This window comes from Salvia hispanica, chromosome 3 (genome assembly GCF_023119035.1).
Source record: "Salvia hispanica cultivar TCC Black 2014 chromosome 3, UniMelb_Shisp_WGS_1.0, whole genome shotgun sequence".
In the NCBI taxonomy this organism is placed as follows: domain Eukaryota; kingdom Viridiplantae; phylum Streptophyta; class Magnoliopsida; order Lamiales; family Lamiaceae; genus Salvia; species Salvia hispanica.
In genome coordinates, this window is record NC_062967.1 from 2,219,267 (window position 1) to 2,236,194 (window position 16,928).

The 16,928-nt window shown below is 30.1% G+C and overlaps 1 protein-coding gene across 1 annotated transcript; it reads right to left on the reverse strand.

Annotated features, from left to right (window-relative positions):
* Positions 1-13,564: 13,564 nt before the first annotated feature.
* LOC125215432 (dehydration-responsive element-binding protein 3-like) lies at positions 13,565-14,402 on the reverse strand. Its single transcript, XM_048116852.1, has one exon. It carries the CDS (start codon positions 14,266-14,268, stop codon positions 13,594-13,596), a length of 675 nt encoding a protein of 224 aa, XP_047972809.1. The 5' UTR covers positions 14,269-14,402; the 3' UTR covers positions 13,565-13,593.
* Between the last annotated feature and the right edge of the window lie 2,526 nt (positions 14,403-16,928).

Below are 16,928 nucleotides of genomic sequence, written 5' to 3' on the forward strand. Positions count from 1 at the left end.
ACAACAACATTATAATGTGCAACTGATCACTTTGAATGGCTTTTCATTTGTCTGCATTCTCAAAAGTCATCATATCTTTGCTGTAGGTTCCATATATCAAAACCAATCTCAAATATAATGGACAAAATTTGAATGCAAATTCAACAAGAAATAAAATTGGAAAAAATGCATAGATCGACTGTAATGATTCTGATAGATTTTGAGTCAGACATCAAAAAGTTATGTGGTCCATTTTTTTTTGCCACATTAATTCTACAATGAGACCACTAAATATGTAAAAGTCGATCATAGTTGAATTTCAGTGGTGCATACGCACTATTTTTAGCGTAACACCTTTTTAGTTGAACTTTTACACATATTGATTCAAAATCGAATTTGTACATTAGTATACAACATCCAAAGTCATGGTGCCGACAAGGGCGGACGCAGAAAATTGTTTGTTACGAGCTATATATTCTATTTTAATATTTGAAATTTTGTGACAATAAATTTATCATGTTTATTATTGTGACGATAGAGGCTTTTTCACTAAGAATATCATAAAATATCAAAAGTTTAAGATTTATAAACAAATAAAAATTATTTCTGTAGCTTTGGAGGGGCTCAAACCCTCCTTGGGTGTAGGTCAGTCCACCGGTGACCGTCAGTGACAATGCCAAGATTTTGACGTTGGAGGCCCGGGCCACTGTCAATGGTCATAAAGACTATCACGAGGAGATTCGTAACTACAATAGTGTGCACTATTTTTTCAAAATATATAAATAAAAACTTTGATAGGTTTGTTTTGTTTTATTTTTATTTCTATAAATTATCATCATTTTTAGCATACAACTCTTGCTCAATGATTTTATTTTATCCTATAATGAACTCATACTCGTAAAAATCAAGACAAAACTGTCACATATATATCTCTCTCAACATGGGCTTCATTTTGCATGTCTCTCTCAAGTTGAAGTTTTTACCCTCTCATTTCCGACAACTTAGCCTTATAGCACTATAACCTAATGTTTTTTTTTCTTGCAGACTGACACCACTCATCTTCAGTTGCTATCATTCATGCTTGTAGACAGTGAATTACTATAAATTTTCACCAAATTTTTGTGTTTTTTACCCTCACACATTGATGTTGAAAATTAGGGTTTTTTTTCGTTCACTCATACGCGTTGTCTGAAGACGCGTATTGATGATAGTGAAACGCGAGATGTAACACGATCTGCGTAGGGTTGATGTGTTGGGAAAAATATATTTTAATTTTTGAGAATTTGAATAGTGTGGAGAGATTGGACATTTGGGAAAACACACAATGAAAAACAGTGAGAACATTTAATACTTTCATATTTTATGTTATAAGGGTGAAGAAGGGATAATAGTGGTAACTCAAGTTACCTATCTTTAGTAAATATAACTGAACATGATGGGGATTTTTAATAATTGTGTCGTTCATATAGTTGAATTCTATTTATTCAATGAGAAAAGATAAATGTACATAAATTGTACATCTATATAATAGTAATCCTTAAATTTTTAAATTTAATTGAATTTACTTAAAAACTAATTATGTTATTTATTGTAGTATAGAATATGTAGCAATAAGAAAGAAGTGATATAGAAATTTTATGTCAAATTTTAACATGATTTCGAACTTGATTTGAATTAATTATACAATATTTAGTAAAAAAAAGTAAGTTTTTTTTTACATATACGAATATTTAAGTTTAAATTTTAAAATATTTTCGAAGTGTTGCAAAATGGTTAGTATGAAATTTATTTTAAATCCATTAATGTTTATAAATCGATTTTCAATGTAAAATATTAAAAAAAATTCGATTATGTACGTACAATTATGTACGATCATCACTGCTATCAATTTGCGATTTTGCAACAGATTATTTAATTATCGTTCTAACAATTTACACTCGACCTATATTTGTACTATATATAGGAGGTGCGTTATATTGCTAACTCTGCTAACTCATCAATGCAGTGTATTAAAAATGTCAACACAGTAATATTAAAATGTCAATACATAATATCAACCCATTATATTGAAGTTTAACAAAATTATGTGTTGACATTTTTAATATATTGCGTTGATGAGTTAGCAAGTTAGCAACTTAAGAAAGTTAGCAATTGATCACACCCCATATATATATATATATATAGTATGTTTGAAATCTTTAGATCACAAATCAAATTACTGCTATTAGTCTTGGTTATTACTCATATTTGAAATGTGATTATTGTCTCAAATATGTAACCTAGCCTTCTTTTTACTACACATTTCACTATTTGATTAATTAATTTGCATTGCGTTTAGATTTTTATTTGAAGATCGTGGTTGTGTAGATGAATGAATGTAAACAATACTCTGAAATTAAATTAACCCATTTCATAACTATTACTATTACCACTTTTTAAAAATTGATTTTTACCGTTGTTGGACTTGTCGATTTTTTGTTTGAGGAAAGGCACGTGCGTGGAAACTGTAGATCACGTGCGAGTGTCGTTGAATAAATCATTAAATAAAGCCGCAATCGGGAATGCGTTAAAATGACTGGGCGTTGCGTGAAAATCATGCGACAGAGATGCCGTACATTAGAAACGTGGCAGCATCACAATCCTCTAAAACCGTGCTACCGTTCGTTATTTTAGCACACTCCAATATCGTTCCTGTGCCGACATTATTTATAATTTATAAACTAGTCCATAGTTTTCATTTTCTTCTTTTTTGACTTGATGTTTTATAGTTCTACTATAAAATAAATGAAACAAATTAACTTACAATGATCAAATCACTATTTATTGTATGTTTCTACTATTTATAAGCAGTGTTTATTAGTGATAAAGACAACATTAATTCAGATTTTATTAATCGAATTTTTTTTATTCCGCCGGTAACACTGAATCAAAAATGAAGAGGGATCGTCGATACATAAACATAGACAATGAGCAGCTTATAGGGAGTGGATGCCGACGCATAGACACAAACAAAAAGCGGTTTGACTTTCAGGGAGTGAACGTCAATGCATAGGCACAAATAAAGAGCGACACATATTTCTGAACGAAGAAAAACATGACTGGATAAAACACATGAATGAAAATTTTAATATTGTTTCAGATGCCATCAAATGACCCATGTTAGTGGATATAATCAAAACACCTCATATGTTATTACCCTATAATATTAAAATTTACCATTGACGAAAAGATTAGAACTGATCAATTGTCAAAAAAAACTATTTTTGCAGTTCACTCTATTTTTTTCATATAATATAACACATCAAGCATAAGTCATGTAGATCATGCTCATGTATATATGAACACAAATTACACATATACGAGTCAATATACTATGCCTCCTCTTTTTAGTTAATTAAAGTATCGAGGTCGGCAATAATATGACAGTAATATACTATATAGTACTTTTATTTCTGTACTTTTGTAGTTTGTGGTTTTATATTGATCTGCATTTTATTGGGAAATTATTCAACTTGTTTGACAATTTTGCACCCTATAAAGATGTCAAAATCGCATTACTACTTAATTGCTTCGACCTTTATGGCTTTATGTATAAATTTGATACAATAAGTTGTAAAGGTTCTTTGTAATGATTCGTTGCAGACGTAGTGGAAAATATCGACATCAATTTCAAATGAAAGAGAGACCAAAAAAGTAGTAAGAAACTTAAGAAAAATGAAATCAATCAAAGCAATCTCTAAGTCTCTAATTGAAACAAAATAATAAAATCAAACAAAACTTGGCTTATTGCTATCCACAAATTAGAAAATAATTAAAAATTGGTAGTAGAAAGAATAATACTACTAGTATATAATAAAATTAAATTGATATTTGTGCAAATGGTGATTAAAAGAAAATTAAAATGTCCAACTTGTAATAATACGACATAAAACATTAATTATCATAACCAACCTGTATACATACATTTAATCGAATGTCGAGTTTGAGATGTATCACATTTTACGGTCAACAATCTCATATATATATATAAACTGATTCTAAAGTCTGAACATATATAAGTTGATCATACGTAACAATATAGATTTGTGTTAAAATGACAACACCTCTTAAAGTGATACGGTGACACTACATATACAACAATATTATAAACGCTACACAACAATCTATAGACTGTTGTATAACCTGTTGGATATTGCTGACCGAGAAAAATTGCTGTATAAAGTGTACCATATTGCTGGCCGTGTTTTTTAGGTTTTTTTGCCACATGGCAGCTTATTATTCGTCCACATGTACAAATGATTGGCTAAGAATTAATGATGGTGATATGATGTTATTTTAAGAGGCGGTGACACCCTAACACTTCCCTAACAATATATCCACAAAATGGCATAATTAAGCATCCTAACGTTTCACTTTGAACAAAAAATCTCATTAGTTACAACGGAATTATAAATATAATTAGGGGCGTTTGCATGAATGTAATTAAATTTTCTATTCAAATAATCTGAAATTAACATAATCCAATTGATCAATTATAAAACTTAAAATTCAAATCAATCCTTTTAATTAAAATATCGAGACAAACTCAAAAAAAGAAAGGCCAATATGGGTGAAGTGAAACTGACTCGAATCAAAATAAAGATATACGAACAATATTTTTTAAAAATATTAAGCACTAGCCAAAATGTTTATGATTGGATAATAGACATTTATATCGCGAATCTGGTTGTCTCCATAACGTTTTATATCACGAAATATTCATAGTTCACCTTATTTTATAGATCACCAAAAGATGTCATTTTATACAAAAATGAGACAATTAAGAGAAAAATTAAAATTTTATAGTTTAATATTTAATCTTAAATGTTTTATCACTTTATGACACTAATCACAAATTTTTCAAATTTCATATACTTCATATAACTATTATCTGGTTGCTAATATACAAAACATATGTGTGACACACCAGCATACCTTTAATTACTAGATTAATAGTCACTTGGGACTCTCTAACAATAGATTAGGGTTTTCCCCTACAAAATTCCCCTGTTTCCCAATTCAGATAATGCTAATTGCTAGAAAACCCTAACTAGCTAGTGGAGGAATTATTATTTATGTAATAAACCCTACTTAGATTAATTTATAGGCCTACCAGCAATTAATAATTCTATTATTAGTATGGTGGTATTAAAGCGAATCTTAACTGAATCAAATTGGGTCACACATAATCATTTCTTAATTCCACTGTACACGTAGGATTTTTGTACTTATTCCCTAATTACTCATGCAAATACACGATATTATTGGGATTAGTTATTAATGTTATTCTTTTGTTAGTTTAAATATAATTTTCATAGTTTGGAGTTTAATAATAGTTTTTACTACCCGGATTGGTCCCATTTGTACTATACCATTCTTGTTCCCGACAATATATTTGATAATAATAAAAATAAAACATTTCAGTTACGACGTCGGTTCGCATTTGCAATTATTTAACAACCTGTATTTTTTAAACACATAGTTTATATATTATAAACGTAGTCAATTCTACCAAAATATGTCTTGTTCAAATCTTATTGGCTTCTACCTAATAGTTTAGGGTTTTGTAGAAATAATATCTTCAATTTTGTATACTTCTTGCCACGCTCAAATAATGTCAAATACATGTATAAATACGTCACGTTTTGTGAAGGCGGTATAGCTAATTAATTTTTTAATAAAACCATTTAATCATTGAAGAACTTTGTAGATGGTATACGTATAATCACTTAAATATTATATTTTTATTTTATTTTGAATAAGTTTTAATGTCGACGTGTGAGAGAGGGTGGCCTCTATTTTTTGGGGAAACATTGCAACTAACTTTTCAGATTAAATTTGCTGAAATAATATTTTGGTCAACTAATAAAATAGAAGAAATTTCGGCTACTCACTCATTAATTTACGAAAGTAAACAGAGAATATTTTTTAAAAAACATTTATAAAATTATTTGGTCAACCTCATGAATTCAATGAAAATCTGATATAGTAATAATTTGTTTTCTTGGATTTCGGCTGGCGTCGAAAAATTAGTCTTTATATTCCGCATTAAATGAAATAAAATGGATGATTTGCAGACAAAAAGTGTGACATCCATTTTAGTCGGAAAATTTCAAACAAAATCCACTCTTTTTGTTGTTCCTCCTTTTTTTTATACTCAAATTAAAAATTAAACATAAAATAAATCATTAAAATATGTGCAGCAAGATTTGAATCTTGCTAAGAAACCCTAATTTTCAACTCATGTCCACGCTAGCGACAAAGTGACTGGGCCATCCTTTCATTTTCCCCTTTCCTTTTCTCATAAATAATTTCCGGTGACAATTTATAAAAATATTATACATTTTCCTTTTATTAATATCACATACATATGGGTGTAGTCAATAATTGTTTGCATCCCAAAGAAAAAAAGGATTACATATGAAACAAAAAAAATAATTAGTTGACATATTAAAATTCGTTATATGATTTGAAAATGATTACCGAAGTTATAAACAATTTAAATTAATGAATATGTAAAGTTATGAATACAATTTGAGAAAGCGAATAAGACACATAAATCATATACTTATGTGTGTATTATGGGGTGTCACATAATTTATTCAACCACAATATATATAATTTAATGGCTCAAACGTCATCGAAATTTCTCCTTTCTTCTTCGTCATTATTAAACCCTTTGTCGTTTATATTACAATAAAAGAATCTAATCATCAAATCATGCATATATATAGGAGTAAGAATATTATAATTATTAGAGAAATATTATAAAAACATATGGAAAAATAGGTATTTATGGCCCCTAGGTAGGGTGGTGGAGTTCAATAATTTGTGTTGAATTAAAACTGACTTTGGAGGTCTCAAATTGCAACCACAGAATGACCAACTCGTACTATTATTAATCCTAACATCGTCCCATCATTTTCATTTCATTGTTTCTTCTCATACAAAAAAATATGTAAGTCCTTACACAATTCATATAGCATTTAAGGATGCTGGCCCCTCTAAGTTTATTTTTTATATTATAATTTATATATATACGGCACATCGTGGATGCACCACCTGGTTCGAATCCTACGAGAGGTGAAAATTCTATTTTCTTAATGTTGTTAATTTCACTGGAAGTGAAATGACATTAATATATAATCGGTGCAATATATAAAACAATTCAAAAGATTAATACAACAACAAAGAGTAACGAAATCAAAGAAACAACAAAGTACTAACAAAGTAAGCGTTCTGTCTAAAATCACACAGAAACCAGAAAAATAGAAGTAAATGAACAATACACGTAATATACTAATGTGTATATTTGGCTCATATCCGCATCATGAGGGCGTATAGGTGTATATGATGTAACATCATATCAAACACCAACCATATTTGAGAGTATGTCTTTGATATTGAGTTGTCCAATTTTAATTATTGTAGTGCTTCTTGAAAATGAAAATATATTGAGATGGAAAATAGAATTGATGGGCAGTTTTCGTCCACCTCTCTTCCCCTCATCACTATTTCTTCTGCACATTATCGACAATTCTGTTCACTGTTGTCGGAAACATAATACATGCTCGATTTTGGCAGCCAAAAAAACAAGGAAAATGCTAGAAACGAAAAGAAAGAAAATGGGCTAAAGAAAAAAAAAATACTACTATTTCTTATAAAGTAATATTGTAATAGAGCATATTACCTTTAGTAAAATGAATACTCCTATAAATTAATAAAAATAATATACTGTATAGAGTTTTTCTTTTACTGTCTGGAAAAATTTAAAGCTCCACTGTAATACTAGTCATGACAACAATGACACCATTGGAATTAATCAATTAAAGTCTTCCACGTTTCAAAAAATTCAAGCCTTTTATTTCAGCATACATGCATCCAAGCATTTTGGAAAACACATCAAATTTAATTAAGGTTTCCTAATTACAAGGTTTTAATCATTTTAATGAAAGTATATCCTTCTAACAACCCTTTGATTACAAGACTAGCCCATTATTCATTTTATCATGTTATTCCAGTTTTCTTTTATCAAAACCAAAAGTTCCATTGCACGAATATTACAATATCATGGATAAACTACCATTAATTAATCATAGCCCAATATTAATTTAATGAGAAAATTGTCAGTGTAATTTGATTAAATTCTAGTTTGTCCTGTGATTTTAAAATTCCGTCGAAAAAATTATGAAATTTGACTTTGTTCGCAATCCAACAACATAAAAAATTGGTTGCCTACGTGTAATATATTGTTGATGGTTTTCTAACTACAACACCATTTCCTTTATAAATAGACAACATAGTTTAAATGATCGCCAGTGATGTTTATGTATGATTTTTCAATAGTCATATCAATTGCAATTTTAACACAACACTTCATAAATATTCTAGTTGATTTTTTTTTATAAATTGAAGGACTAATTAAGATTTGATCAATTTTTATGATTTTTTAGCAACCTGTGCGATTCTAATTGTGGGAATCCATGCAAAATATCACCTTTCATGCTTTCACTATATTCAGTCAACATTTTATGCTCGGCAAACTCACGTGCTTGAGATTAAACTAATTAAACATAATTATTGCAAATAGCACATTGCTTTAGTGACAATTAAAATAATAAATTAATACTAATATTCTTTTTGTCAACACCGCAATTGGTCGTTTACTAATCCATTTTTAAGTCACTTCATGAAATAGATATTTGTGGATGAATGATTAGTTGGTTCAATATTCAATCGACTAATAGGATCTTATTATAAGAAATAATATATATTGATGTATTAATCACGTGACTAACCCTATATTAGTATCAGAAGCGTGTGAGAATGCCACCTTATTGGTTGCTTCCCCATAATTAACTATAAAATAATACTATTAATCTGTCTTTGGAAATTTTTTATTCTATTGGTTGACTGTTAAGTACTGTAAGTATATAACTACCTAAGTATCTATAGCTCATTATTCTAAATAATTATTTCATCTTTTTGTGTCATTTATTTTTTTTTATTGTACTTTTCTTTTCATTCTATGTTTTATTTTTATTTTTGTTATCTTCCTCCTTTTTTGTAAATTTTTGTGATTAGCTAGCTAACAACTTCAAATCATCAAATGTGTGACAGAAGATAAATTACTAAGAAATTAATAAAAATAATAAATTAAACAGGTCGATCATGTCAAGTACTACTCTGAAAAAGAAATGTCAATAATATTCTAATATCTATCCATATTATACAAATTTATTTATAATTTTTATTTAACATTCATGGACAAGCATATTGGTAGGTGTATGAAAGTATATATTTGCTGTTACACCACGAAAATCTGTGGGCCCCCTCTTTTACACATATATATAATGTTAGTATTTCAGATTCAGATTATTTACCATTTCGAATTTAATGATAAATGAAAGTATAAACGTATAACAAATTACGACTATAGATTACTCCTTTTTATAGGTATTGAATAGTAAAAAGTAATAATATGAACTCCTGCAAAAAGGAAAAATTGGTTTATAAAAAGTGTAATTAATATACGTCCCACTATTTATTGGGATGGTAATTTGTTTAATTCAAGGACTAAGGCATCGATATAAATAGTGGCTTATACGCTAACTCATAACTTAATTGTTAACTATAATTAAATAATAATCATTAATTCAAAAAAATATCAATAGGGGTATTAATGTCAATTAACTACATGTTTAGTTATAACTAACTTTTAAAAGAAATCCCAAAACTTTAAATTCATATAACATATATCAAATTATAGATAATTTCATAAGGATTCCAACGATATCATACATGCATATGTTCCGACGTCAAAATATGAAAAAAAAATTCAAAATTTTTAAAATTTTTCGTACAAGCAGAAATGTCAACATACTATATAAAATATGTCAATATAATACATGTAGAATGTCAATATAAGCAATGAGTTAACATTCTTAACGCATTGTATTGACATTCTCAAAGCATTGAGTTGATATTTTCGGAACACTATATTGACATTTTCATCTAAAACCCTAATTTGGAATTTTTTTATCTTTTTCGATTTAATTAATAAAAATAAAAATTACACGTGGCAAATTGTAGACCACACATTTTCTAAAATCCTATGGCCTTAAATTAGTTGTAGTTAGCAATTAAATGATGAGTTAGCAATTGATCACTCCCCGTGGCTTCTAATTATATATCTTACTAAAAAAACATGTTATCTAATTAATTTTTATGTAGCTCGCTTTTTTAAGAATCCAAATATGTTCTATGTTGTGTCTATTGACATCTACTAAAAAATTTAATAGTGGAGATGATTTAACTTGTATCTATGACGATGCATAAGATCGAGTCATCATCATATTTAATAGTGCGTTTTCTTCAAATTGGACCATAAAAAAAAGGAGAAAATAACAAGACAAGAAAATTAATTACTACTAGTATTATAAATAAGTCCTTTCAATTTGTGTGTTGAAGAGTTACAGTTGGCAGAGGCTGAATAGGTGCATATACTTCAATCAATTTTAGTTGTTTTGAAAGAGATATGCAATTAGGTGTATTTCATAATTTAATTCAACAAAACAGATATATAAGAAGATCTTATTTTAATAGTGATGTGTAGAGTTTTAATCATCATGTCATATATATAGAAAATTAAAATTTACAAGAAAATGGTTGATTTTTTTGTTTAAATTATAAAAAGGAGAACTAGAAATTATAACCATGATTAAACAATTGTTATAATTTTCTACAAGCTAGGATTTAATTATTAGAATAACAAGCCAGAAAGATCCCTTTTCCTACAAGAAATTAATTGAATTTGGGCAACAAGAATCACACTCAACTATTATTATTATTGTTATTTTTTTGGCTGGACATTTTCTCTAAACAATTTTTCTCGAATCCTTAATTAAATGTGAAGTCAAATACGTGAAAGTAGATGATTTGGGTCACTAGTTCCCTTCCCATAAATGGAAAAGCTTCTGGTCAAATTAATTAACTAATAAATAAGAATATCGATATGTATTTGCTAGCTTTAAATATGTTAGGCGTAACGCTTTCAACTCTTTGCCTACTCAATAACAGAATTAATGAAACATTAGAACATGTATATATTATAGAAATAATAAATTATCTAGTACAAAAGACATAATTAATTTTCCCGGATTAATAACACAAAAAACATTTTCACAAATAAATGTGATTTAATTGTGAACAACTCTAGGCTTGTAGCTATACAACATTGAATAGCTATAAAGTAGTACTAGTTTTTTTTTCCGGTTTCACTTAGTCAAGTAATCGAATTAATTTTTTGATTCACTCAACCTCTATAATAATAATAATAATATAATTACTTTAATTACAAAAGAATATGCTCCTACATGAGTATTCATGTGAAATTAGTCTCAATAAACCAATGATTTAAATTTAATACTCGAATTAGTTAAGTTTCTGGGGTTGGGGCAGTAGTAAAAGTGCAAAGAATTAAATTTATTATTTTTAAATTTTCCCAAATTAAAAGGCTAATTTTACCCTTTGCACATGGGAATCATATATTCAACAACTACCTAACAAAACAAGAATAAAAACCAGTTAAATAGCGTAGTTAGATCGAAATGTTTCTAAAAATTCCATCTAATTTATTTTTTGTGCATTTTTACCTAATAAAACAGACAAACACTACTGAACGGTTTTATTGCATGCGTCTAACTAATCACATTTTAATACACGTGATGTCATTTAATTATTTTCTCTATAACTAATACAAATAAAAAAACAAATATTCTCTGTAAAGATGTACTCCTATTTATCAAAAAGGAATATGCCAGCAGCTAGTTACATTAATTGTTCTTGAACTGGCTAAGATGCCTACAACAAGCAATTTTACTGCATAAAATAAACAAATAGTACTAACAAGAAACAAAGATATTTTAATTGTATCCAATGTCAAGAACAATAGCACGAGTTGAGAAAAAGTATTTTCAATTATTTAATTAATAAAGATGTCAAAATACAAAGAATGTGACAGGGATGGATTCGAAGGACTCGGTGGTTTCATTTAATTAATAATACTGTATATGATGGTCAAAATAGAAATTAATTCTATAAATGATGGAGTATAGTTCATTTTATAGTTGAGATCTTGAATTTTTGGTGTTTCAAGAGAACCCTAAAAAATACTAGTAATAAATTATTTTTATTTAATCTATTACTATAAAATTAATAATGTGAATAATTTTTTTTTAATTTTAAAATTAAACTAAATACATAAAACAAAAAAAATAATGCTAAATGTGGACTAAAAAAGAGTGATGTTCATGAAAATAACACTTGAACTAAATCACTCGAGTATGATTAATGACAAAAGCCCTTTTCTCATAAATTAAAAACGTGTACACACCTTTATTTTCTCAAAACAAAACCTACACTATCTCAAACTAATTGAAAATCACAGAAATTCAAAAAGTCATTCTCCTTTTTCCGTTAGTAATATTTGAAAGGGACACTAGCTAAATTCCATTTCTATTTATAGATCGTGTAACGTTTGATACAATAGTGACAAATAAGTCTCAATTCCACAACGGCTCAAGAAATTTCCAATTCCAAATGCGCTGTGTATAATTCCAAAAATAAAAAGCTACAAAGGGAAAAATTATCATAATTTCCGAATGTCAAAAGCTTGCTCATTTTTTTTTATGTATGTGTAAAATTACAAATATGGTAATAGAAATGGAAGATAACGATAGGAATACTGTTTGCCGTTATTGGAAAACTTGTCAGTTTCTTAGATTCTCTTATCATCAAACTCCAACCAGTCAAAAAAGAAGAATATTAAAAAAATTAGATAAATTTAACTCCCAACCAACCACCTCTGATAAGATGGAAATGCTTACTGTCCATAAATATTTATTGGCGCCGTAAATTTCACACCTGACCATTTTTATTGCTTCCAACTATTTCCATTTTTTTACTATTTAATAATTCATCCTATTTTTTTTACCATTGTTGATCATATTTCTACTTTAATTTTTATCCACCGCAGTTCGCATTTACCGCATATAGAAACATTGAAAAATAAGTCTAATTTCTATTGTGAGCGGATTATTAAATACTCTCTCCGTCCGCCAAAAAATAGAGCAATTTGTGTATGACACAGATTTTAATGTAGAATTGGTAAAGTAAGAGAGAAAGAACAAAAAAGCAAGAGAGAAGGAAAAGAAGTAAGTGAGAAGTAGTGTTAGTGAAATAATGTATATGGTTATTATTTGTTGAAAACTTTCCATAAATGAATGTGCTCTATTTTTTGTGGACAGCCAAAACTGGTAACTGTGCTCTATTTTTTTTGGACGGAGGGAGTAATTTTTATTTGTTTTGTTATGATTGTGATTAATTATAGTGTTAATTTTCAGAAAAGTGAAGAAGAGTTGAGGAATTTTAATGAGGTGAAATTTGTACAAAGATGGGATGGAAAAAGGGAAAATATTTAGCCCTTAAATAATTAAAACGAGAAACTACACATGAATTTTAAAAATAAACTGCAAAAAAAAAAAAAAAAGAAAAAAAAACACTTAAAATTGGGTCTCAGTAATTCCACAACGAAAAGAGTCCAGAAACCCCACCGTCGTCAGCGGCGCCGCCGCTCCACGGCGGCGGCGGATCCAGCCACCCCTCGATCGCGGCGTTATCGACGTACACGAAATCGCTCCCCATCTCCACCGAATCGAAGCACGATCCCAAGCTCGGCAGCTCCACGATCTCTCCCAGCTCCTCCGACGCCGCGGAGATGTCAATCGACGACACCAGCGACGGCGGCGACGAAATCGAAATCGACGACGAGGAGGAAGACGGAGACGGAGACGAATTCGCCGGCGATAGGATCTCGAATTTGTCCATCGCCGCCGCCTTGGCCGCCGCGGCCTGGACGTCGCGGGGGCTGAGGGAGGCGGGGCGGGGCAGCGCCGCCGCGAGCTCGGGGAAATTGAGCGTGGCGGAGGCGCCCTTGATGCTCAGCGCGGCGACGTCGTGCGCACGCGCCGCCATCTCCGGCGTGGGGAACGTGCCGAGCCAGATCCTCGATTTCTTCCGCGGCTCCCGGATTTCCGACACCCATTTCCCCCAATTCCGCATCCGGACGCCGCGGTAGACCGGGTGCTTGCTGCTCCCGGAGCTGCTCCCCTCCCGAATCCGCTTGGCCTTCTGCGGAGGAGCAGCAGACTGCTGCTCCTCCGCCGAAGTGTGTTGCTTTGGTGAAGCCATGATTTTTTTTTTGATCCCTTTTTAGTAATTTTAGTGAGTGTGTGGGATTTGGCAATTCACATTAGCTTTCCTAGTTAGGAAAATGTACAAATTATGAGATCAAAGGAGGAGAGGGAATTTGATTTGAAGAGAGAAAAATGGAATGAATATATATGCAATAGAAAAAGGAGTGACACCCTATTTTATTTTATTTTTAATTTTGTGCACTATCATTGAGTCATGAAAAGGGAGAAATGGGTGGATGACCCGACCCGGTTTGTGAAGTGGGGCCCCATTCAATTATACACCACGCAACTATTTTGGTTCAATTTCAAGGTGTTACTGATTTTCACCTATGTTGACACTGTGGATTTAATCATTTAACACTGTTATAATGATCAAACACGTATTGTAAATATATGTCATCAATCATCCACAAGATTATGGAGAGAGGGATGTATCAAATTCATACATAAAGCCTTTCTCTCACATGCATGGCTTCACGTACACTCTCTCCCTTTCCATCCTTCAAAAGTAAATTTAGTTAGTTACCAAGAGACATGCCTCGTGAAATTGTTGTGATTTGGTAACTTGACATATGAGAGCGATCGATATGTGAAAAAGGAAGAATACTAACATGTTTTATGTTTTGTGAATATGCACACATCTTTTGCGGACATGATGGAAGATTTTACTTTTTACCGGTGATTCACATTTATTTTAGAGTTTGTGGGTGAATATGCATATTAGTGTTATCAATCGAGCTAGTCCATCAGGTTTTGAATCCGTCTTTGTGATGTAGTTTTAATGGAATGTGGAATTTATAGGTTTGAACTTGTATTAGGTTATAGGAGTTTGTGGGTAAATGTGCATATTATAGTGATATCGATCGAGCTAGTCCATCGGGTTTTGAATCAGTCCTATTTGGGTTGTAGTTTAATTGAATCAGTCCTATTTGGGTTGTAGTTTAATTGAATGCGGAATTTATAGGTTTGAACTTCTATTAAGGAGTATATTTTAATCATATTTTTGTACAGATTTTGGGTTAATCCCCCTAGATAAATCAAGCTAAAAACTAAGTACAATTAAAATTAACATGTAGTACTACTATATGCTAGTGACAAAACAAAACTAAATTTCAATTTCATGGAAATTATTTATATTGTGAGATAGTATATTATATATTGTGGCCTATGTTTGCTTTGGTCCCGAGCAAATATGACAAGTTGAAGATTTCAGCAAATGGGTCCATTTCCATGGAGGGGGGAAAATGTAAAAGTCCTAACTTTTTAATAAAAGAATTTGATATATCTTTTCTGGTTGCTTGTATATCTTCCCCTTTGAGACACAATGTTTTGTCTTTCTGTGTAAAAAAACAAAATGAATAAAAAAATATAATTATTGATATTTTCGATAACTACCCATTTTAGACATCAGATTTCAGACATGAAGCAGCCTTGTGAGAGATTGATTTATCATCATTAATTATACATGTATATAGTTTGCTAAATAAATAAGAAAGTTTGTTTTGACCATCAATATACAACCTGTCAACACACACTAATCCATCACAAGTTAAATAGCTTCATTCAATTTTTTTTTGTATTTCCAAATTGATTTCTTGTACAAATATTTTTGGTTGTCAACCTAATTTGCTTGATGAAAAACAATAACATATACCATGAAATAGTAATACTATAGTGTAATGGGGAAAACCGAATATGACATGATAATCAAAACAACGTCGTTTCAATCAAAACCGCATCTCTTTATATTTTGATTAATCAAAACGATAAAATTATTTAACATTTGGTTAACCAAATGCCTAACTAAACAAATTTTAGTCATTTTCAATTTGTAATTTGATGGGATATTCATCACACTATTAGTCTATTACTTAGTGCACTCCCATAACCAATCCACAATAGTGACAGAACGTTGCATATTTTCTTGCATACAAAAGAACGTTGTATATTTATTGTTCAATAAATTGTAACTTTAAATGATTGACCAATCACTATGCAACGGTGGATACACAATTTCATTAAAAAATCATATATTTTCCATACCAATTTATTTGGACCTCATATTCTTTCTTATTTTGTTTTGGGGTGGGGGGGTAGGGGTCCTAGGGTTTGGTTTGGTAGCAGTTGCATTGATCTTAATTAGTCACATCTCAATTGGGTCAAGTCCCCTACCCTTTCATTTGTGCACCCCAATTTAACATTTTGTGGACCAACTATTTCCCCTTCCCTATGTGCATAATTATTATCTACTTTTATTGCTCCATTTTTTGATTTAATGAATATATAAATACATATATTAAAACGTTTGAAATTATATATATGTGGATGCAGTTAGAATTGATGGATTTTTTTTAACTCGAACCCTGTCCAAGCATTGTGGAATGAAGTACTACCAAGCTATGACCTTACTTAATTAGTTACTTCCTTTTTTTTAATGAAAAACTAAGTCATGGCAAATTATACTTAGATCTTTGATTATTTTCTTGTTCATAAAAATAATGTACATGGCAAAAATTACTCAAATGAAACTATATATAAAAAGAAGTGAAAAACATGAAATCTAGTAAAAATTATGTGAAGAGTTATCTTAGTTTAATCCGAATAAAAAGGATAAAACGAATGTGATAATAGCTTTCATTTATAATAAGATTGGAG